Source organism: Furipterus horrens, unplaced genomic scaffold (genome assembly GCF_987537825.1).
Source record: "Furipterus horrens unplaced genomic scaffold, mFurHor1.1.pri manual_scaffold_2, whole genome shotgun sequence".
Taxonomy (NCBI): Eukaryota; Metazoa; Chordata; class Mammalia; order Chiroptera; family Furipteridae; genus Furipterus; species Furipterus horrens.
This window is the reverse complement of record NW_028327172.1, coordinates 50,070,101-50,095,204: the sequence shown is the minus strand read 5'-3', so window position 1 is coordinate 50,095,204 and position 25,104 is coordinate 50,070,101. Positions and strand designations below refer to the sequence as shown.

Genomic DNA, 25,104 nt, shown 5'->3' with positions numbered 1-25,104 from the left:
GCTGGGAGGAACCTCAGGAGGTCATCTATAAAAGGAAGGAACCTCATTTTTCAGATGGACAGACTGAGGCACAGAGAGGGGAGGGGACCTTCCCAAAGACCCAGAACGAGTTAACAGTGAAGCTAGGAAGGGCTCTGCGATGTTAGACTGCTACTGTGTCACGTAATTGCATGTTTGATTTCCTAGTTATTGATTGTGTGGCATAAGTGACAAGACTTGAAGAGCTAATCACAAAACATTTGGTGTGTTTCACGTGGATTCCAAGACACCACTCTTTTTAAGCCCTTCCCTAACCCTTCTCCTTTCCAGGCTAATAGCGTTGGTCCTCTGCCCACCCCAATAGGAACACAGTTTATAAACCCATCACCATCTAAGGAAGCCAGGGACAGCATTAACTTCCTCCAGAGACCTCAGGGGACAATCAGCCTCTATAATAGTGGGAGGACCCACAATACAGCTGTCCCGCCTCTGGACCCACCCAGCTGATCAGTCCAGCATGAGCATCACCTCCCTCATTCTTAGTGCTTTATCTCTGGGAATGGAACCCACTAAATTTCCATGCACTTACCTGCTCCAACACCTCTGTTGAGCTGAATTCCACCCCTTGCACACACACACACACACACACACACACACACACACACACACACACACACCCTTACCTGTCAACCGTGTGTCCTTGTTGATCTGGGACTTGACCTAAGAGTCAGACCATTTTTGAAAAGGGTAAGAGGGTGACAGTGGAAGGAAGAAAACCTTACTTGACAACCAGAAAGCTTTCCCAGGACAAGTTCTGCCCTGTGGGGACACAGCTTTAAGCTGGGGGAAAAGCCCTGTACCCAGAGAAGATTCACCCCTGAGGCTGCAGCCAGCTGTTTCCAAACAGTCTGTTCAGATTTTACAGACAGGGACTCTGTCTAATCCATCTGTGTCTCCAGAATCAAGCACAAGACCTGCCTAGAGTGACCCCTGTGAAAGGAATGAAAACAGAGAAGTAGGGAAGGAGGGAGGAACCACTGCATTGCATGTCTCTTTCTTCCGTGCCTTCCTTGGAGCCAGTCACGCAGCACAACCCAGTGCATAACTTGCAAGCAGATGTTTGTTAACAAATATCCCAGGTTCTTCTGAAAAGAATGACAAAGTCTTGATTTTAGAATCGGGCAGGGGTGAGGGGACTCCTATCACCCCTTCCTCCTATCCGTTGGGAAAACTGGAGCTCAGATAGGTTAAGTGCCTTGCTCAAGGTCACACAGCTATTAATGACTGACAGGGACAAGAACAAGAATGAAATTTGGGTGACAATACGTTGCGAAGTCATTCTTCTAGGTTCAGATGGTGGCCCAGCCAGGTTGTTCAGACCGCATGCTTTGAACAGATACATTTTGATGCTCTTGGCTTAGTTTATCTGTAAATTACCATGACCCTGGGAATAGAGAGCAACGTGGATTACCGGTCTTTGGCAGAGACTCTGACACTTTGCTATTCCCTCCACAGTCCAGTCAAAGACATGAGGGTGCCCTTCTCCCTGACTCTCACCCTAGGAAAGCGTTCATTGCTGGATGAGGAATCCAATGTGAATTTTAATGAAGCCTGGGGATTCTGGGTCACTCTTGTGAGTGGGTGCTCTAACACTTGTCTTTAAAAGGGTGGAAGTTGGGGTGAGCCCTTTGAATACCCTTAAAGCTGCTCCTCTGGCCCCAGGCTCCGAGGCCTGCCTTCCAGGCTCTTGAATTTAGGCTCCAGCCTTGTCAGCCACTACTCCTTAAGGGGCCCTTATATCTCAGCCTGTGGGCCTTTGCTCATTCCAGCCCCCTGCCTAGAATGCCCTCTCCCTCCCCCTTATACACCTCCATCTTCAGTACCCAGTTCAAGTTCTCCCTCCTCCTGGGAGCTTCCCTAGACCACGCTGTCTGTAAGCTGGTGTAGCCTTTCAGTGGCCTGCTGTGCTAATAATTAGCCAAACATATCTGAAAGGTTTGGAGCAAGGGAACCCAGCTGACAACCCCTTAGGGGCTCAGCCTCCTGTGACAGAGAAGGGCAGAGAGGGATCTGAAACTGGGGGTGGGGTGGAGGAGGCAAACAGAATGAAATCTGCTGACTGGACTGTATGCCCCTTGGGTCGCTGGGTGCCATGCAGTGCATGTGACTGGCTTTCCTGACTCTGCTGCTAAATGCCAGCCGTGCTTCCTAGTCATTGTAACAACCAGGAAACACCCCCTTCCGCATTGCAAGACACCCCTATTTGAAAAACATTGTACCAGACAATGAGGCTTTTGCATTTGTTTAAGACACTGTTCCCTCATTACTATTTCGCAAATACAAAGCACTTTAATAGTCTGAGTGTTTTCTCGAAGGCCTGCCCTGACTAAATGAACGAGGAAGCAGAAGCAGCCATATAGTGAGTTCAGGCTTCTCTTTTTCACTCCCCATCAAGACTAGAAAGGTAGCCCTGGCTGCTGTGGCTCAGTGGATTGAGCATCGGCCTGTGAGCCAAGTGTCGCTAGTTCGATTCCCAGTCAGGGCACATGACTAGGTTGCACGTCAGGTCCCCAGTTAAGGGCATGAGTGAGAGGCAACCACACAGTGATCTTTCTCTCCCTCTCTTTCTCCTTTCCCCTTTCTCTAAAAAAAATGAAATTAAATAAATAATATAAAAAAAAAAAAGACTAGAAGGGTAGCCTCAGGAAGTGCCATAGTCTGCTGCCCCTCCCCCTCTGGGAATCCATTCGGGGTTTCAGGCCAAGTACCATGCAGAATCCATGCCCATCGGGCATGACATAGAATGAACAGAACAGTTGTAAAAGTGAACAGAAAGCATTTGTTCAGGGAAGGAATCAATGGGCAGAGAAAACACCACAAAAAATTCAGCCCCTAGCCCCATGCTCAGACTGGTGCTTCCATTTTAGACTTCACTGTTTTTATTCGTTCTCAGTTGAAGCAATAATACTAATGGTGATAGTTATCTGTAACTGTTGGACAGGATCCTATAGATCGCAAGGTGCTTTCATATACACTTAACAAGTGACGAAGCTAAAACTCAGAGAGGTTAAATCAATTGTCCAAGATTATACAGCATGAAAGAGGCAGAACTGGGACTGGAAGGCAGGCCATTAGATCCCGGCTGCAGACTGTGGTGACAAAGAGCTTTCTGGTCTTTCTAAATTGGTCGTGTAGGCCAAGGTTCATTAGCTAAGCTCCTAGCACTGCTACATCCCCATACCGAGTCAGTGGTAGTCGATGGCATTTTAATGGAAGCCAAATAACTCTTTCTCTTGGCATTCTCAGGCAGCTGGAGTTTTGTGTTCTATGATAATTAAATACCATCATTTTTCATATCTGACAATCTTTAGGGCCCAATTAATGACTATAGTGCCCGGCGGGGTCATTGTTAACTCCGAAGCAAGGAGACCTTTGGGTGCCTGTCAGTTGTTTTGCAGGGTCGGACGAGGGGCACCCAGCCCGGCACCCTTTCTTGGAGCCGGTGTCTTAGATCGCAGGGCTGGAGACACATCCGAATTCTTTGCCTGAGCCAAAGTTCTGGAAGTTGATGCCTTTTCTTATGAATGTGCTCTTATAAAAGAATAACAACGTACTCTGCTGGAATCTTTCTAGCAGTCAGCATCTGCCGCCAGTCTGGGCCCTGCTTATACTCTGCCCCTGCCTGGGTCATGCTCAACGTGGCCGCCAGGAATGGTTCTCAAACACTCCCTTGCTCAGAGCCCAGCAGCGGACCCTCTCATCCTCCTGATAAAGGCTAAGTTCTTCTGCTTGCTGTCTCCAAGCAACCAAGGAGGTGGGCACACCCAGGCCTGCCCCCAGTATGCCCACCTCCCTTCCTGTCACGGCCCCCTCACAGCCGTTGCACTACTTACAGAAGTGCCCCAGAAGGGGGGCGCTCTCTCTCTCTCTCTCTCTCTCTCTCTCTCTCTCTCTCTCTCTCTCTCAGGCTCTGGACCCTCACACATGCATCTTCCTCTGCCTGGAATGTCCTTTAAACACAAGTTACATGTCACTTCTCGTGCAGCCTTCCCTGGCCCCAACAGTCAGTGTAGCAGCCAGAGTTTCATGGAGCTCCAGCGGGCTGTTGCGTAAGCTACCAAGGATTATAGTAGCTGACATTTGTGGCGTGCCCTTTGTGTGACAGGCATTAACATAAGCATGTTAAGCACTTTACCTGTGTCAACATACTTAATGTGTGTAAAGAAGAGTGGTTCATTAACAGCATGGACTCTGGAACTAGGCTGCCTGAGTTCAAGTTCTGGCTCCATCACTGAATGGTTTTATAATCATAGGCTAAGTACTTATTAGCCTTTCTATACCTTAGTTTCCTCATCTATAAAATGGGGAATAATAATAGCACCTTCTTTGCAGAGGTGTTAAAGGATTAAATAAGTAAAGTACATAGAGCCAGTCCCATAGCAAGCACTCAATAAATGTTGACTAGTATAATTACATTATAATTACCATTTTGCTTTGGTATCTGTTGGAATGTTTTATTTTTATTAGACTGTAAGCAACTTCAAGTCAAGAACCATTACTTGTTTCATATCTTGATTTCTGTGTATTCAACCTATAGTAGCCCTTCTTCCTCCTCTCTTCCTTTTATTCTATTATGAAGGAAAACCCTCAAAACTGGAATTTATTTATTAAAAAATTGTGTATTTGTTCTTACATGTTTAAACTTCAGTCACCTTCAAAGTACTCTCTATTTGATGCAATACACCTATCAAGATTTTTTTCCACTGTGCAAAACAGTTTTTAAACTTGTCAATTTTGATGCCCTTTAGTGCTCCTGCCATTTTTTATTTCACATCTTCCACATGGGCAAAACATTTCCCTTTGAGGAATTTTTTCATCTGGGGAAACAAAAAACAAAGTCACTGGCTGCTGGTTTGGGTGGATAGGGAGGGAGAGAAGCATCAGAGGTCATGCTGTTTTTGATCAAAAACTTCTGAACACTCACTGTGATGTGGGCAGGTGCGCTTATAAGTCACCCATCGTGAAATGGCCAAACACGTTGAAAGAGTCTTCAAAAAGAATTCACTGAAGCCCGAATGCAGCCTCTCACAACAATGCCAGCTGGTACACTGATACAGATGGGTTCCTAGAACACTCAGCTGGCTGGGAAGCATGTAGTACAAGGGGCCACCCTCCAGAAGATAATTCCAGGTTTTTTGGCTCCACCCCCCCCCCCCCCCCCCAATATATGTTCATCTTATAGGTGAGGAATTAGAGACGCAGAGAAGTTAAGTGAGTTTCCGGAAATCACGTAGTTTGTCAGATACACAGCCAAGGCTAAACACAGGTCTGTGGGACACTCCTGAGCTCCACTTTTACACCTTCCTTTAACATCTGTTCCCCAAACACTGGCAGTTTGTCAGGGTTAGAACTCATCTTCATCTTAAAACTCAGCAAGCCCCTGCACACAACAGAGAGCTGTTTAAAATTGCTGATTAACAGAAACACCTTATGGGCCCTCTCCTTAGCGTGCACCTTGAACCCAGGACAGAGCCACACCCTGGGTTGCTCTGACATGTTTACCTAATGCAGAAGGGGGCCCTCATCTTCGAAGACATGGAGATCCCATGTGCTCAGTTCTGAGTGTCAGGCTACAGCCATTCTCCTTGCTTCTGATCTGCATGTTGAGCTGTAGGCAATTTCCTGAGCTCAGGGATCCTGGAAGCCAGTGCATTGTCCAGAGTGGATTCAGCTGTAATAAAAGAATACATACCATTATTTTGCTATTTCTCTCTCAAGGTTTCTTGCTTTGCAACCCCAGTTGTAAAGACCATGGAGTGACCATTATGGTGATGATCTAGCACTTTACAACTTCTTCAGTCAACAGAACTTTATCACAACCAGGGAATTAATAGTTATTAACACTTCTAAAAACTGCTGTATTCCAGGCACTGAGCTATGTACCTTACTTCTCATAACAATCCTATAAGGTGGGCATTATCTCCATTAGGTGATAAGAAAACAGAAGCTTCAGGGAAGTTAAGTAACGTAATCAAGGTCACACCATTTATATGTGTCAGAGCCAAAACCTGAACCCAGGATTACCTGCTCCCAGATGCCCAGGCCGCTGCACCATCTCTCTGTTCCCTACTGCTCTGCCCAGTGCTCTGAAGAAACCTCGCTATGATCTTGGTTCAGGGAAATGCAGCCTGGAGGATTTGGTCTTTAAGATTTTTGTGCATATAAAATGAAAAATATCCGAGGTATTTGAGTGAACCAACGACTTCAAATATAATCAACTACTTGCGTGGGGGGCGGGGGGGGGAGCGCGGAGAATCTTCCTGGAAAACCAGGCTTGTAAAACTCAGATAAGGAAGTGGCCTTTACCAAGAGAGGTGTGCAATATAACAGTAAAATGGCTCATATTTGAACTTGATTCAGAGATACACTTGGTGGCTATATTTGCGAGAAGAGGGTGTAAATTGGAATTTACAGCACAGCTTTGCAATGTTCCGATGCTTACTACCAGGTAGCAGGAAAGAAGCCATTGCGTGAGGTCCACCTCCCCCTTTGCTCTTCTGTTTCCATATCCTGTAAATATTTGCCGGGAATATAGAGATGAATGGCACATGGGCCCTTTCCCTCAGGGCACAGTAGCCCACTGTGTACTTGGCACTCAAGCAAAGGACATCACTTTTCGTCATCCAAAAAGTGGTGACGTAGGAACGTGTACAACCTTTCACAGATACACAGACCAAGGACCAGGGAGGTGAAGTGAGTTATTGGAGGCCACCCAGCTAAGGAGGAGAAACCAGAAGAGCATTCCTATTTGAGGCCATCTCTGTCTCATTCACTGTCTGTTGCCAACACCCAGTTTACAGGACCTGGCACAGGACGGGCACTCAGTACTTGCTGAATGAGGGGACTGATTCCGCATTTCCCTCCAAAGATGGGAGTGTAAACTGCAGAGGAAGAAGGGGAGAAAAGAAGGCCCCTCTGACCACTCCCCTCTGTCCTCCCTCCTGGCCATAAGAGCAGAAAGAAGACTCCATTTAGACCAGAGGAAACTTTTGCTCCTTGAGAAGGTCATGTTTTTTGGGGGGTGGGGGGACTGTTGAATGAGCTTCCATTGCTGAATTGAGTCCCAGAACACAGAGCCTTTCCCTGGGGAACATGGAATACATCAAGGTCCCCTTTCCAAGCATCCTAAGAATGGAAGGGGTGAGGGAAGGAAAACAAAGAACTGAGCTGAAGCATCTGGAACTCTGGCTCCAGGCAAGTAAGTAAAGGCTTGCATAGGTCCATGACCTGGAGAGCCCAGTGTGGTCTGCTATCATTTTTTGAAAATAAATATTCTTTACACTAGCCTTATTCTCTGGGACGGACTGCCCAGGCCAGTCACATGAGCCATTCACTCAGTAAGCCTATATAGAGCATCTGTTCAGTTCTAGGACCTGTGATCCCCACCAAAGAGGGGATGGGAATATTTACACCTACCAGAATATGCAAGTCTGGAGAGAAGGAAAAGGGGAGGGAACCAGGTTTCCTGCTGTCAGCAGTCAATGGAGGGAAAAAAAGAACTTTAAGGAGGATAAATCAAGGAAGGCTTCCTGAAGGTGGTGACAACTGAGCTGAGCTTCAAAATACAGAGAGTATTTGAACCAGGATGTTTCTTGTTCCATAGAAGAATTTCCTTATAGAATTTTGATTTTTAGATCTGCGACCAGTGGTCTTATAGCTAAAATCACATTTCAGCACCCTTGGCAATGCTTCTAAATAGTTATCAAGCCAGAGCCTGGCGTTCCCACTTAGTCACAATGCAGATATCTGTAGGCTTGCAGGCAACCCTGTCCTAAACCAGACCTCAGATGCTTGCTATCTGCACTGAGGGTCTTTTCCTGCCTTTGGTCATGGACTAAGACAGTCAAGCAGGTGGCTGTGTTTTATGCAAAGGACCATGATTTGGTAGAATTCAGGCTTTGAATTTATAAGGACCACTCACTGGTTTTATAAACCCCAGCTTCTTCATCTATAAAATGGGAGTGATAATAATAAGTGTATTGCCCCCTAGGGGTGGTTGTGAGCATTAAAAAACTTAAGGCTGTGTAAATACACATAATAGGTGTTCGAATACATGGCAGCAACTGTGAATATCAGGTAAAATGTCATGAGGAGGTTGACTCCAAGTATGGGGCCAGGAGCAAGGACTAGGTCACTCTTGTCTGCTGGCCTCCTGATAACCACTGGACAGGAGTGGTCCAGCCCCTCTCACCGCTCTGGTGTGTTGGGCTGCAGCCAGCAGCCTGAAAGGCCAAGGGTAGAGGGGACACTCAGTCATCCCAGGAGGCCACTTCTGCTGCTGGCTTCTGTCCCAGTCTCCAAATGTCTCCATTAGAGTGCTGCCTGAGGACAGCTAGACAAAACAAATGACCCTGTATATTCCTGCCTTCTGCCTGGTCTTAGGCTGCCTATCTCTGAGTGGGACCCAGCCTGTTCTGCTGGCTACTAGGTCCTCTCCCCTTCCATCAAGGGGCACCCTGCTGCCTCCCTTCTGGTCCAGGACCACAGCATGGCACATCTTTGGAAGGTACCAACCAATTCTGTGGCCCTCCTGGGTACTGTCCTCATTGGCATTGAGTTTTCAGCCACTGAGCTGCCTCAGCAAATCTCTGTCCCCTGTGGAAAAGTGTGGCTTGAGTGGAGGGGACAGGGAGGGAGCTGATGAGAGATGAGGCTGGAATGACAGGTGTGGGTCAAATTCTGAAGGACTTAGTAGACCCCATCAGCATGGCCTTTTCCTGAAGGTAGCAGTTTGTAAGAAAGAAGTGATTTGTTCAAATGGGTTTCTGGTTTTTTGTTTTTTTTTTTCCTGCCCCTACCCTCTCCACCACTCTTACCAGATTTGCTTTGTAACTCATTAGCATAAAATGTTGGGTTATCTAAAAAGCAGAGAGTGATGCATCTTCCCCTAAAAATAACCATAATAGTAATAATAGTCATAGTGCTTCACACTTAACTGAGCTTGATGGTCTCCAGAAAGCAGTCTCCTGGGCCAAGAAAGAGCACAGCCTTTGGAATAGCACGCGCACCTTGGTCTGGACCCTGTACTCACTGACTCTCATCTCTTCTATGAAAGGCAGGATTCTCATGGGGAACTAATGAAGAGGAAAACTGTAAACTATGAACTTTAGGAAAATTTCCTTCCCATGGATTGCCTCATTTGATATCACTGTAGCTCTGTGATTCCCTTAAGCTCACCCCCATTTCATAAAAGGGAAAACCGAAGCTTAAAGAGGTTAAGTGATGCAAGTTGTCTTAGTCTTAGGCCTGTTGAAACCGCAGCAGTGGTCCTGATGGTCACTGAATCGTTTTCATGCTAGTCTTCACTTTTCTTGAAAAATGGTGCAAGTGTGCCGCTTAATAGCTTCATTGTCCTGTCCTGTAGAATCTGGGAAGCCCAACAGCTGTCTTTCCATCTCCATCCCCTTCAGTTCAAACTGGCAGTGTTCCTCCTGGGATGGCTGTTTAGGTCCGTGGTTTAAACCTGTATTAATCCCCTTACCAAATGGGCAATTGGCCACCTCTTTGGTGCTCTCTCCCATGTATGCTTTCTCATTTTTTCCCAATATGGACAGGCTGTGAATTTTCCTAATCTTTGTCATGGTTTCTTTTTGCATATTCCTTCTTTAGTTGATTTCTCTCTTCTTGTACTTTACTATAAACAGTCAGAAGGAACCAAGCCACTCCTTCAACATAGCATAGGGATCTCCTCGACTAAATTTCTGATTTCATTGCTCACAGTTTCTACCTTTCACAAAACACCAGAATATATATATATATATAATATATATATTATATATATATATATATATACACACACAGTTCAGCCAAGTTCTTTGCCACCTTATAACAAGAATCACCTTTTTTTCCATTGTCTTATAAAATCATCCTCATTTCTGTCTGAGATATCATTAGAATGGCCCTTAATGTCCATATTTCTACCAACCTTTTGTACATAAATACTTATGTATTCTCCAAGAAGATGGAAGCTTTCTCTACTGGTCTCTTCTTTTTTTCCTAAGCTGTCACCAGAATTACCTTTAACCATCCCTTTATGGCAATATAAGCTTTTTCTAGCATGCATCTCAAAACTGTTCCAGGCTTGACCCATTACCCAGTTCTAAAACTGCTTCCACATTTTTAGATATTTGTCATACTAACAGCCCACCTCTCAGTACCAACTTCCGTCTTAGCATGGGCTGCAATGACAGAGCACCTTAGACCGAGTGGTTTAAACAACATTTATTTTATTTCTCACAGTTCTGAAGGCTGGGAAGTCCAAGATCAAGGTGCTGGTAGGTTTGTGCCTGGTGGGCCCTCTTCCTAGTTTGCAGAAAGTCTCCCCCTTGCTATATCCTCACATGTTGGGGAGAGAGAAATCTAACTCTCTGGTCTCTTCTTATAAGGGCACTAATCTCAAGAGGACTCCACCCTCATGTCCTCATCTAAACCTAATTACCCCGGAAAGACCCCACTGCTGAGTACCATCACGTTCAGGGTTGGAGCTTCAACATATGAACATCGGGGGGACACACACATGTAGTCCCCAACAACAGTCATGTGGTTAATAAGTGGCAGAGTCTACAATAAAATCAGGTTCCTCACTTCTTCACCCTCATGATATCCTCAGCTTCCAAAGACAAGGCTTTCTTAGGTGGATGGCCATTAAGATTTATTTCCAGGACTTGCCTCATTTGTGGCATCACTAGACTCCTGACATGTCTTTTTAAATAACATCCACTTAAGCCATGTGCCTTTTGGCACTTTACTTACCTGCTCTAAGTTATTCATCTATAAATTTGGCGATGATGTCTATTGAGTAGTTGAAAGGAGGAAATAAAAACATCTTGATTCCCTCATCTGTAAGACTGAGATAAAAACGGTAGCTGCTCTGTAAAGAGTTGTGAGGAGTAGCGGAATTTAAACATGTAGACGGCTCCAAATAGTGCCTGGCGCATAGTAAGTGCTCAGTTAACGTTAATGGTGGTTTTTAATACCCTCCAGGTGATTTTTCATTAAGCTCACTCCCTATACTCAAAATTCTCCTTCTCCATGAGCCCATCACTGGCCACCTGCCTATAATTTCACCAGTCTATCTAAAATTTCACCATTGCCCCACATAAACAGACCCCTTTCCTGGCTCTGTGTGTTCTCAGACTTATCACCACCTCAGTAAACTATATATTTTACCTTGTTTGTTTCATTTGCTCTACATAATCAGTGGTTCTCAAATCTTAGCATCCATCAGAAAAAGAAAAAGAAAAGAGTTTATGAAATCAGATTGCTGGACCCCGCCCAAGGATTCATGATTCAGTAAGTCTTGGGTTAGGGCCCAAGAATTGTCATTTCTAACAAATTTTAAGGTGATGTGAAAGCTGCTGGAGCCAGGCCACACTTTGAAAGCTACCGCCCCAAGAGTGCATCAAAGAAACAGTGTGAAATTGGTGACAAAGAAGGCTAGTCTCTTCTTTAATCTCATTTATTTTTTCTCTCCTACAAGAATTTAAGCTCCATGGAGACAGGGGGTTATATTTTGTTCCTTGATGTGTCCCCAGCACCTAGAATAGTAGGTGCTCAACAAACACCTGTTGAGTAAACATTTGTTGAATGCATTACTAATATGTGTGATTTGCCAGCGCTTGTCCACCACGAGCAGTTCCCGCGGGGTCTCGTTCGGGCCCCCGGCCGTGCAGTGCCCGGCACTGTCCGCTGACCGCGTGTTTGTGCCCTAGATCACCCGGGCGGCCTGCAGAACCACTCGCGGCTCCGGACGCCGCCACCTCCGCTCTCGCACGCCCACACCCCCAACCAACACCACGCGGCCTCCATTAACTCATTGAACCGGGGCAACTTCACTCCGAGGAGCAACCCCAGCCCCGCCCCTACGGACCACTCGCTCTCCGGAGAGCCCCCTGCCGGCGGCACGCAGGAGGCGGCCCACCCCCAGGACAACTGGCTGCTCAACAGCAACATCCCCCTGGAGACCAGGTACAGGGCCCGTGGGCGGGCTGGGGCTGAGCTGCGAGGGATGGCCAGAGGGCGGCCGGGCCGAGACCCTGGGGTCTCAGGAAGCTGGGGTCAGGTACACAGCTTAGGGATGCAGCTCTCTGGCTGTCAGAGAGAAGGACCATGGGATGGAGGTAGGCAGAAAAAGCATGGACTTGAGAATGAAACAGCCCCCACGACCAGCGCTAGCCTGCCGCCTTCTAAAGGTACGACCTAGATCAAGTTGCAAAACCCCTCTGTGCCTTACCTTGCTTGTCTATACAATGGGGATGCTGCTGGCTGGAGAGGGCTGTTGTGAAAGTAGACGGAGCTGCTGTGTGTGAAGGTATCCAGCACAGGTATGTGGCAGGGGCCAGACTCTCAGTCAGGGATTTGCGTCGACACTGTCTCCCTTCCCTGCTGTGATTTGGTCACCCTGTGCCTGGTACGGGTCTGCCTGGCCTGCAGCGGGTGCTCAGTGAATGCTGTCTCCCTCCTCTGCTCCCCTCCCCTGAGTCTCCTCTCCTGCTGGCCAATCCTCTTTATACTCAGAGCCCTGATAATCCCTAACATTGATGCATCTGCTTTTGGATACAGGAGCTTTCATACCTGTGATATGATGTAACTCTCACTTCCATGTGGGAGTTTGGGAAGCTGAGAATCAGAGAGGGTCAGAGGCAGTCAACGTACAGCTGAGGTTGCCTGACTTCGTGCTCAGTGCTGTCTCCCTGGACCGCACCCACCTTCTCCGGGTCTCCTGATCTAGAGCCCACCTTGTCCCCCTCTTCTAACCTAGTGGGATGTCTCCTTCAGTTTGGGGACGTCAATCAGTTTCAGTTCTGCAGCTGTCCTCTTCCCCTCTGATTAGCCACTATTTTCCAAAATTGAATCCTTTTATGATTATAAGAACAATAAGAACCCACTGGAGAAAATGCAGAGATGAGAATTAGATGTGCCCATACACCTACCCCTCTGAGATAAGTACTGTTGACTTGGGGGTACCTAGCCTTGCCCCGCTTTCTGTGTACCAGAGAGGCAGTGTCCCAGGCTGGCACAGCTGGAACCTCTTAATCTTCCACCCTTTCTCAAAGTAGTGTGAAATGTAGATTTCATTATCTCATACCCCTGCTCCTTTTCCAAGGAGAGGACAACTTCATACCGCATTTAAGGAAGGGAAATTAATCTACACATGGAAAGTGTGCCCATCTGACTCTGCCTGGCACATGCCTGTGATGTTTGCACATTGAGTATGTGGGGTCCGATGAAAGAAAAATCAGCATCCTTTTGTGCCACTTTACTCCTGTAGAATCATTTTCCCAAAGGCAAATTTCTGAGAGAGACAGCCCAACCTGCCACACACCTCCAGTCTCCTAATTAATACTGTTTTTGTTGACATCCTTTAGAATTCTGTGTGACTTTTCCCCATGTGCCTCCTTTGCTCTCATCAGTGACTGAGTTGGATAATTATATGTCATCCCACCCAAAGTCACTTAATCATATCTCAATTATTTCCATTGTGCTTATTGAATGAGCGCACGTGGCTGAAAGAAGCCAGCAAATAATCAATGGTTCTGATTACCTGCGTGCAACATGGTAGCCACTCCCTTTGCTTGGATGTTCATTTTTGTCACTTAGAATCAAAGTAGGTGATTCTCCAGGTTTTTCAAGGGAACAGAAAATAAAACACAAGCAGCAAGGACATCTTCCTGATGGTTAGTTTGAGACGCGAAGGTGGTCCCAGCTTACCTCTCTTGCATCATCAGCCAGTCCTCACCTGCCGTTTTGACCCTCTGCCTCCCACATCCATTGCTCAAACCACATGGAACTTTGATTTCTTTTTCCCTTATATTTTATTACCCAAGTGATAAATATTCTGTAGACCAGCTAGGAAATGGAAATAAGCAAGAAAAGAAAATCACTCCTATCTACCTCCAAATGATAACCATTCTTAACATGCTATCCATATACTCATGTACACCATTTTATATATATCCATACTGAAGCATAAAATAATTTTTATTTAATACTCAATATGTGATATGTATGTAAGTGTGCATGTATGTGTAGTTATCAGTCTTCCCCCAATTTCTCATCTCCTTCATGCCTCAGTGCCTTTGCACCTGCTCTTGGACAACACTCTACCAGAGTTGCCTTCCTCTTCACTTCTTGGTCTAGTAAAGTCCTACTCATTCCTTTATTTTTTTTAATTAATTAATTAATTTGTTTATTTTCTTTTTAGAGAGAGGGGAAGGGAGAAAGAGAGGGAGAGAAACATCATTGTGTGGTTGCCTCTCACTGGCGCCCCCAACTGGGGACCTGACGTGAAACCTAGTAATGTGCCCTGACTGGGAATTGAACCAGCAACACTTGGCTCTCAGGCCGACACTCAATCCACTGAGCCACAGCAGCCAGGGCCTTAAGTCCTACTCATTCTTGAAACCCAGATGAAATGTTTGAGATAGACTTCCTCTGTGACCCGAGTTCTGTGCCTCTAAAGATGGCCTAAAACTCAGAGGGGTACCTAATATAATGGATAACACATTCAGAATTCTGGATCTTAATACTGACCTTCACCGGTTGATCGCACAAAACTAACAGGTGCAGTTTAAGAGGGATCAATGTCAAGTCTGGCAGATAGAGTCACAAATAATTTTGAGCAACTTGGTGAGGTGGGGAGAGTATAGGCTTTAGAGTCAGACCCCCTGGATTCCTGTCTTGGCCTTAACACCTACTAGCCAGACAAGTTCCTTAATGTCCCTGAACCTTGCTTTCTCCATCTGTAAATTGGGATAAGAATGTATTCCTCTCAGGCAGGGAGAAAATAAATAAAATAACCATGTGAGAAGCGCACAGCACAGTGCCTGATATTAAAGTCATATTACAAAAACGATTTCCCTTTTTTCCATAAGTATTTGTTTCCCATATCAACACTGTGAGAAAAAAGTCACTCAATATGTATTGAGCCCCTCCTCACCGGAGGAGTTGAGGGGAAATAGTAGGTTGTACTTCCCTACTTCGGAGAAGTAGGGCTGGCCCCGATGTTCCAAGGACACAGTGGTGGCTCATTTACTGTAGCAAGTTATTCAAAGCTCAGGTGTTAGGGTTAGACACATCCTTTCTCAAACTGCTACCCCAGTGCTCATTAAAAACGGGAGAAAATATGAGTAACTACCTGTCCTGGTTATCTATTGCTACATTAAAAAACTACTGCAAAACTTAATGGGTTAAAAAGCCATTGGTTGGTTATACTTCACACTGTGACTCGAGATTTCAGGAAGCGCTCAGCTGGGATAGTTTTCTGCAGCACGTGGTGTCTACTGAGGTCAGTCTGTGGTATGTAGCAGTCGGCTGGGCTAGTCTGAAGGTGACTTCAATCACATGCCAGATACGACACCCTGGGGGAGGCAGCTGGAGAGCTGGGCCCACTGGGACTCCTCTCTCTCTAACGTGGTCTCGGGGCCTCCCCGCAGTCTTCCCTGCAGGAAGCCGTACTTCATACTCAGTGGCTCAGGACTCCGTGGCGCTGAGTCAGAAGTCATTGATCCTTCTGAGGCTTGGCCTGCCTGAAACTGGCGTAGTGTGACTTCTGCCACATTCTGTTGGTCAAAGCAGTCATAGGCCAGCCAGCTTCAAGGGCAAGGGCAATAGACCTCATTTCTCAAATGGAGAAGTGCCCAGGAAATTTTAGACACTTTTAATCCAATCTGCCATCATGCCTCATAAGGCAGGTGTAGTAAATAAATAAGGTAATGTCTGAAAATGTCTTAGCACACAGTAAATGCTTAACTATTTATTATGTAGTGCTTTATTATTCAGTAAATATACACTGAATACCTACTGTGTGCCTAACAGGTCAGACACTTTAGAGAACAGACTCTTGCGGTAGGGTAAGTGCTATGATAGAGGTAAGCACAGAGGATGTGCGTGTCGATTGCCTTGGGATCCCCAGCACACAATGCAGGGCTTGCATCCTGATGAGTGCTTGATAAATATTAATACACAGGTGAACTAAAGGAATGATGGAACAAAGAAATGAGTAAATATACTCACCTGAGACTTGAGTGGAACAAAGAGAAGACTTCCCAGTGGACCTGGTGTTGTGCGACCGAGAATTGAAGAGCAAGCAGGAGTCCCCAGGTGGAGCTGGGGAGGTAGGGAGGGCCTGAGAAGCCTGAACAGAGGTCGCGACGCCCGGGAGGGCAGGGTCTATGTGCAATAGTTGTCCTAAACAGTTTAACCAAGCCCCACCAGAATACGGAGCCTCCTGCTGCCATGGAAATAGTCACAGGCCTTTCCCTAATTGTCAAATTGAGTCTGTGTTGAGAGACTAAAATAAATAGCTGAGAAAATACCATAACAGCTGGTAGGATGACCAGAAGGGATTTAGATTTCATGCTGGCAGAGAAAGAAAGGCTAGCAGAAGGACAGAGGAGAGGGAGCACTTGGTTAACTCACTCGTTTCTCCGTTCCCTCTGTGACTATGGCACTCCCCAAGGGTAACTGGGTCCCCAGGGGAGGAGACCAGGCCTACCAGTGCTCCCTGGAGCCAGAGTCAGATGTTTCTTTAAGCCCTGCAGGGGCATCTGTAGTCCATTCTGGTGAAAGCCATGTGTTCAGGTTCCCCTAAACCTTGACCCACTTCCTTCACACTCTGCAGCAGCAGACACTTAATTGATTTCCCAGGGACAGCCTGATTAATAACCCGTCAGGCTGCTGTCGGATGAAGGGGAAGCCAGAGCAGAAGGCTGCCAGACCTTGGCTCTAGCTCATCTGATCCCAGGCCTGGTTTGCGAGCCTGGGGCCCATTTTTGAGGAACAGCCCTACTACCCATCCTCAGGGATGGGAGGATACCCTCGTGGTCTCCATCCCAGCCCTGGTATGATTTCCAGAATGGCACAGAGGAACTTCTGGTGGACCATTGCAAGTAGCTGGGATGGACAATCATTCCTGCCATTTGGTGATTCAGTTACAGACATGCATGAGACACAAAAGCCATATAAGAAGCTGATAGTACAATGAGGGTGTCAGACGCATAAGTGAATGAATGAAGAGAACACTCCGGATAATGCTCTGACTGGGGGACTACTTGATGCTAAAAGGAGGGTGTGGCTTCCTCTGCTTGGACATCAAGTAACAATCATAACAAACACTCATAGAGTCCTCCTGGGTGCTCTAATGAGCTTGCAATCAAGGAAGCTCCCTAGAGACTCAGTGTCCACAGATACCTTCTGCCTGGCAAGTACCCACATTCCAAACTCCCAGAAGGAAAGGAGGTATTCAGCACAGCATAAGCCATATATTTTGTACAAATACTTCAGGCACATTGAGTCAGCCATTCTTATCATTTAATGGTGAACACCTCCTTACAAACTAAGTTTCTAGGTATCAGTCAAGGGCCAACCTTATAAGCAGGCCTTTGACAGGATGGCAGTAGGGACCACTATCTTTACTCTTTACTACACAGGTAGGAGTCTTATTATCACCCCCACTTTAAAGATGGAGAATCTGAAGCACAGAAAAGTTAAGTAATTTGCCTAAGGAACCACAGCCAGTAAGTGGCAGGGCCAGGATCCATGACCAGGCCGGGTGGTTCCAGAGTCCATGCGCCTAACCACTACCCAGTGCCATCTGACTAGGAGAGTTAGCTTCTTGAGTAGGCATTGGGAGGAATTACAGGGGAGGAAGGATTTCTGAGATGAGGGACAGTTGTGCCAAGGCACGGAGCCAAGGGAGGGCTTAGCATTTTGGAGAGATGACTAAGAGTTGGGTGAACTGGGAGCACAGGAAGCCTCACAGAGATGAAAGTAAATGGGAATCAGTAATGGAGGGCCTTGAGTTACATGAAAAAGAAGTTACACTTTTCCTGAGGGCCTGAGGGTAGTAGAAGCTGAGGTGAGTAGTTATCAATCTTTTTTTAAATAGCAAAGTAATGTGAAAGGATTAACCTTTTTAAAGGATTACTATGGCCTGAAAGGCTTGCTTCATTTCTTCTTTGTTCATTCATTTGTTCAAACACCTTTCTGTGGTCTCGGCTGAGACTCTGACACCCTGCAACCTTGGGGATCTCAGCTACAGAATGTGGGGTGTGATCCCTACCTGTCCTGCTCTACTGGTGACTGTCCCAGGGCTTTGTGGGCAGAAACACAGTCCCGGACAGCAGGCTCATTGTGAGAAGACGGGCTGTTGCACAGGGCAGAGGTGGAGAATTGGCCACTGCAGCTTCCTGACTGCATCCTGCCCAAGAACTATTTGTTCTGCCCTTGGAAGGTGAGCTCAGCCTGCCCTAGTTAAGAGAAATGCAACTAGAAAACCCCTTCAGGCAATTCGGGGACTAGTCTAAGGCCTCCCTTCAGGCTTAAAGGGGAGCCAGTCCCCTCCCCCTGCTAACAGAGCTGTCAGAGCAGCGCAGCCCGTGGCTGCAGGGCCCTGCAAGTGCTTAGTGAGTCCTTCCTGAGAGGTAGCCTGGGGCTGTGAGGTCAGAGACGTCTGAGTTTGAGTCTGTCATTGCCATAGGATCTTGAGCAGTCACCTAACCTATCTGGGCCTCAGTTTCCATACCTATATAATGAGGTAACAACACCCACTAAGGTGAGGGTCAAATTAATTCGGTGTCCATGTCCAACTTCCGACAGCAGTGAGCTGGAGACCCTACGAGACTGTGGCCCAAGGAGGGCTCAGCAATTTAAGGACCCCACCAGGAAACCCTTGTAACTTTTGTTTTCTAGAAGAACTGGACACCCAGCGTGCTGAGGTGGGAGGTGGACAGAAAGTTTAGTGGAGAGCCTTAAACTGGGACCCAGGACACCTAGATTCCAGTTTCAGCTCTGCCACTGAATTGCTGTGTGGGGGGGAGCAGAACCCGTGTCTTTCTGGGCCTCACTTTCATCATCAGTCAAATGAGGCCTAATAATCTGACCCAGAACTAAGTTTTAAAAGTACAGGATAAGGTGAGTTCAGGAGAGCAGTAGCATTCAGGACAGGCAGCGTTTTCAGCAAGTGTTCCCGTCCTCCCAAATTAGCACGACTGTAATGCTCTTCCAGGAAACCTTATCCTCTTGAAACCCCTTGTCCTCTTGCACGGCCTCTTGTCCTGATAGATCTGCACCTCTTAAATAATTGTCCTCTCTTTTTGAAATAACTATTTCTTTTTAAATTATAAAAGTAAAAATAAAAATCACTCTTGATCCAGACACTGGAAAATCCCCACTGTTGACATTTTGATCCATCCTTAACCCCCTATGCCTTTTTTTCTCTGAATATATTTGCTTCTGATGGGTTTTAAGGTATAGATTTGACTCACTGAGAGCGTAGTTTTTGTACAGTGAGGCAGGCCAGCCTCCAGATGTGCTCTGGGACATGCCCTGCAGGCAGCCTCAGGCACCAGGGAGGCAGCAGGAGCTTGACCCGGGGCCCCCTGGCAGGGGCAGGTAGGGCCTGCTGAGACTTGGCACATGGACTGTAAAAAGACTGAAAATTCCCTCCTGAAGTGCAGGGAACACAGAAACTCCTAATACAACATCCCCTGTGCGAACCTTGATTAAATACCAACTGTATGCCTGCAATATGCCAGGCATGCTTCCTTTTTCATACCCCATCATCCACAGTTTTCAGCAAATATTTACTGAGTTTTACTTGCCATGTTCCAGGCACTCTTCTAGACTCTGAGCACATGGGCAGAGAACAAGACAGATAAGATTTCTGTCCTCATGGGACTTAAATCGGGAGAAAGAGATTCAGACAAACCACAGCAAAGGCTTAGCTTGCTAGAGTAACAGCAAGGAGGCTGACGTGTGTGTGGCACAGGAAATGAAATTGCAAGGGGTCAGATCTTGCAAGATCTTGGGGGCTGAGTAAGGACTACAATTTTATTCTTGTGGAGCCATTGGATGGCTGAAAGCAGAGATGTGGCATGATCCAAATTACACTTTAGCTTTTATAAGGAGAGTGATTCTCCAAGTTTATTAATGCTTGTTGAGATCAGAGATCAACTCACCTGCCTAAAGGCCAGTGAGTGATGGAACTGAGACCTGTCCGACCCCAGGGCCTGTGTGCCCCTCAATGTGCCATGAGGCTGCATCCCTGGCAGCAGAAATGAGGCCACTCTGAGAGACTTTCCCTCAGTCACAGTGGGAGGCCCCGGGGTCCCTGAACACTGCTAGGACAGCCTGCCAGACAGGCTTCAGGGCTCTGTGGAAGGGAAGGTCCCCACCACCATGGCAGTACTAGTGGCCCGGCTGCAAAACCATGTTTCCGTGGGCTCTCACTGTCCCTGGGAACATATGCCATGGTGCTTTGAGATAGGACTTACAGATCCTGCCCATTTTGGTCTGTGAGGCTGGGCAGGGGCAAAGCCACGGCTGGGCAGCAACACAGGGTATGAGCAGAGAGGCCTGAGCTCTGGGGTCAGACAGACCGAGGTTTTATTCTGGACCTGCTGCTTGCTTACTCTGTGAGAGGACCTTAGAAAAGTTACTCCTCTGAGCCTTGCTCTGCCAGCCTGCAAAACAAAGACAATGGTACTGGCTTGGCAGGGTTGTTGTGGGGAATAAGATTTACATTAGATCATAGCTGCAGAGCTTCAGAACAGTGAATAGTACGTGGGAGACACAGGAGAGACAGCAGTTCTTACACTCAGTGTTAGTATTTCTACAATCTTTGCTTAGCCCTTAAAAATCCTCCCAGAATTACTCAGTTGGTCCTATAGCAACTTTGTAAGGTTAGTATCGTTATCCCTGTCTTCTAGATGAAGGAAGTACATGATTACAAGAGATTCAAGCTTTTATAGAAAGTCACCCAGCAAGGCAATGACAGAAAAGGGACTTGATTTGGGGTTTTGTGGTTCTGAAGAGCTGGTCAAAGTCAGAAGAAAGGCCCCTGGCAGGGCTGTACCCGGAAGTCGGCTCTCTGTAGTCAGTCCTTCCCTTGCATGCACGCAACAGGCTGAGGCCACCACCGGCTTGTTCGAAATGGCCCACTCTAGGGTTTTCAAGTGAGGTGGCAGCAGGCCTCAAATGTCAGAAAACACCATTCAGGGCACGCAAGTGTGAACGATGTCATGGGTGCGACCAAAAAGAGCCAGTAGTCTCTCTTCATTCTTGGTTTAAAATAGATCAAGTCACAGAATGCTGCGCTGCCGTCAGCACACTTGGGGGAACAAAAGAGCCCCCTCTGTCTTCAGTGAGGTGCCATTTTCACCACTCAGCCATCACCCAGGTCCCCGCACTGCTGAAGGACCATGACACTCCAAATACTGTCAGCATTGACGTGGGGGCTTGCATGCAATGCAGGTTCTCAGGCCCCGCGCCCGCTGACTCCAAATCTCTGGGGGAGGACCTCAGTAAGCACAGCTCTCCAGGTGTTTTTGACGTTGACTCAAGTTTGAGAATGACTCCTTTAGGAAAATGGCCCAAAACACTTGTGTTTTTTTCTTTGGACTGGCAAGATGAGTGTGTGTAGCTGCTGTTTATGCAGAGGTGGGCAACAGCAAGTGGAAGAGAAAGCGCAGGCTTTGGAACCAGATAAACCTGAGCTCAAACTCCTGCCTCGAACTTTGCTAGCTGGTAAGCTTGGCAAGTCCTGTTACCACTCTGCCTCAGTCTCCTCACCTGTAGAATGGGGATAATGCTGGCTTCCTTGCATAGCCTGTTTTGAAGATTTGAGCTAAATAAATGTAACATGCCTAGCTCAGTGCCTGAGCCGTAATCAGTCTTTGTCAGTGAGAGCTGTGACTTGATGCACACGATGGCCAGACATTCTGGTCTGTGGAGGGGATCCTCCCTGTGGATGCTCTGTGCCAGGCAGACACCGTGCACATGTGGCTTGCACACAGACCCATTGCCTGGAAACTGCCCTGCTGGTTCCATGCACAGCTACACCAGACAGCCACTTTGTGTGTTTCTCTACTGGCTCCCTTCATCGATGCATGACTCATTGCTTCATTCATGTCTCTGTGTGTGCGTAGAAACCTAGGCAAGCAGCCATTCCTAGGGACATTGCAGGACAACCTCATTGAGATGGACATTCTCAGCGCCTCCCGCCATGATGGGGCTTACAGTGACGGGTAGGTGACATCCCCATGCTCTTCCTCTCCGTGTGCTCTCCCCGTGGCTCCTGCACTTGCATGCGGACCCTGAGACCTTTCCCTGGGATCTCCTGGGGGAGGTGATGATGCCATGTTGCATGCCCATTCCCAAGTCCACGTTCAAATTGCAAGATTTTATCCTTGGGATACCCTGCCCCCCACCCCCAGCATATTAACAGCTGTCTTGTTAATATGCAGATCCCAGCATCTCATTGGCTGCCTCTGCCATTTTGAAAGCCATCTCATGTCGCAATTTTTATGCAGCACAGGCCCTGTATCATATGTATTCTGGCCCTGAGTATGAATTCTGTGGCCTGAGGCAGGGTGTGAAATTACCCCTAAGATTTACCCTTGACCTCCTGAGACTTGGGGGGATGCAGTGCAACCAGTGCACCCCATTCCCCAGGCTGTGTACAAGTCCTCCCACAGCCATGGTTAAAGCCAAGCTGTGGAGGATTCCTGATACCTAGTTTGGCCACAACCATGTGCTTTGACCATGCCACGCTGCCCTCGAAATTGTAGCTAGAATGCAGGATGCAGTTGCCTGTCCGGCCTCCCACAAAGCTTTTAGCAGGGGCTTGGAGGGCAGCAGTCTGGCTTCTGAACAGAATGCTTCCAAGGCATTTGCTACTATTGCTATTCCACTAGGGGACTCTCAACCATGGCAGAACTTAGTGGCAGTTTCTTGGTTCTCATGCTTCCGAAGCCTTCTTTTAGAAGAATGGTATTCCATTCCTTCACCAAGATGCACCGGCAAAGTAGGTATTGGAGGGTGAAGAAAAATTTTAGGTTTCATTATCTTTAAGGCACAGAACAGGATTTTAGACACTGTCCAAGTTACTGTAGTAATTTTGGAGAACAGCTAGTTTATTCCCCAAGCAACAGCATTTCCAGCCCCATTCCTTCCCAGGAAAAGGATCTCAACACTCAGCCTTCTGTCGAGTCGGTAACACCTTCTGCCTTGACTTGGGTGGTTTTCCCTTGGGTAGTCTATCCCATGCGTGTTCCGTGGAAACGCGTCTTCGTGTGCCCTGTTTTGTGGTCTGGTACGTGATTCTCCTTTCTTCCTGTCCCTCCGTCTTCTCTGTGAGATTCTCTCTCTCTCCAGGCTCCTCTGCATGCTTCTGCTGCTGCCTCTGTCCCCCAGGCTGACCTGGGGCCCTGGAGAGCCAGCTGACCCTGACGCCCTCTGGCTTCTCTCCACCCACAGGCACTTCCTCTTCAAGCCGGGAGGCACCTCTCCACTCTTCTGCACCACGTCACCAGGGTACCCTCTCACTTCCAGCACCGTATACTCACCTCCACCCCGGCCCCTGCCTCGCAGCACCTTCGCCCGACCAGCCTTCAACCTCAAGAAGCCCTCCAAGTACTGTAACTGGAAATGCGCAGCCCTGAGCGCCATCATCATCTCAGCCACGCTAGTCGTCCTGCTGGCGTACTTTGTGGGTAAGCTCCTCCCTCACCCCAGCTTCCCTGGACACCCCATCGGCCCACAGGGCAGTGGCCAGGACACCTGTGGGCACTGAAGGCACCTTGCCAGCATCGCAGTCAAAGCATGCTGGGAGAGCCATGCAGCTCTAGAGCTCTGGGCTGGCCTGTACCCCAAAACTGTTAAGGTCTGTTCCTCGGGGCCCTCTTCTCCTCCTCTCTGAATGTATCCCAGGAAGTGAGCTTAGCACCTTCTCTGCCATGTGTTGGATGCCTACAATTAGGCACAGGCACTCAGTAAGACCGGCGTTGGAAGTGGTGATCTGTGCAACGTGAGTGTTATAATATAAGTTGGAGAGGCTAGACAGCAGGCAGGCCTCTCCCGTGGGTGCTGTGTCACTGCAGTGAGGAGCATGAAGGATGTGGGGTGCCCTGGGGTTGCAGGGAAACTGCCGAAGTTTGGACTGTGTGACCTCAAGCCACAGTCAGGAGCCCAGAGAAGAGCAATCCCAGGGTACGGGATTAACAGGAGCAGGTAGAGCTGGCTGAGGGATGCACAGAGACCCCAAGCAGCACTGACTGGCCCGCCTGACCCCAGAGCACCTCCATGATGTAAAACACCCCACCTGGCCCATCGCCTTGCTACCATGGGATGCCTCCCACTGTGTGCTCAGGTTTCATGTCTCTTTGGTCTTCTCCCAGGGAAGACCATGATCTGAAGAGATCCGCAGGCATTGTGTAGAGCCTGCTGCCTCTATGTAAATCAGGCTGTTAATAAAGGCGTCCAGCAGGGTTGGCTTCACCCGCTGTCCTTTCCAACCTTCCAATTCTATAATTCCAAGATTTAAGATAGGTTAAGCCACCTCGAAAAGGCCTTGAATCCATGTTAAGGAATTCTGAGATAATTTTGTCGGCAAAGGGAATTTGTTCAGTAGAAGCCCAAAAAGTAGAATTGAACTAACTGGCCAGAGGAAGACAGAGTACCGCCCACTCTGATAAAGGACTCTGTACCAAGTGAAGGCGTTTTGGATGAACAAAGGTTGTCTGGAGAGAGGTAGTAAGAGCTGCACTAGGAATGATTCAGGGATCATAGACGCCCGCTTGTTCAGGACATGCAGAAGGGATTGGAGCGTCGGCGGAGGTTTGGGTGATACGAGCTGTAAAGTCACTTCCTTCTCAAGATTCTTGAATTTCATAATAACAAGTAATCAGGAAGATGATAGTCCTATAAACAAGGCAGTCTCCTTGAATAGCTTGAGCTATAAAAAGCTGCCTTTTGTATGCCAGGTCTCTGTTCCCCTTGGGAAGATTGACTTAGAGAATTTCATGGCTCCAGGGCCAGCTTGGCATACATGTTTCTTCTCTTCTATATGATGGATTTGTTATTGCTGCCTAGAAAGCTGTGTTGAGAAGGATCCTGAGGCTATATTCAGACTCAATGGAAAAGTCTCTGTGATTGATTAATAATATCTGTCATGGTCACAGGAGTGGGGAATATTGATGACATACCAGGTATATGCCATCCTGCCATGGTTCATTGGGTAGAAGGAACAACCAGATTCTGTGAGAGGTGTACGTGATTGATAGACTT

General features: G+C 47.5%; 1 protein-coding gene across 1 annotated transcript in view; it reads left to right on the top strand.

Annotated features, from left to right (window-relative positions):
* TENM4 (teneurin transmembrane protein 4) overlaps positions 1-25,104 on the top strand; it is a 382,101-nt gene that overhangs the window by 146,653 nt on the left and 210,344 nt on the right. The window contains 3 exon segments of the mRNA XM_090265745.1: positions 11,751-12,006; positions 21,966-22,064; positions 23,296-23,531. Of these exon segments, the coding sequence (XP_090121871.1) occupies positions 11,751-12,006; positions 21,966-22,064; positions 23,296-23,531 (591 nt within the window).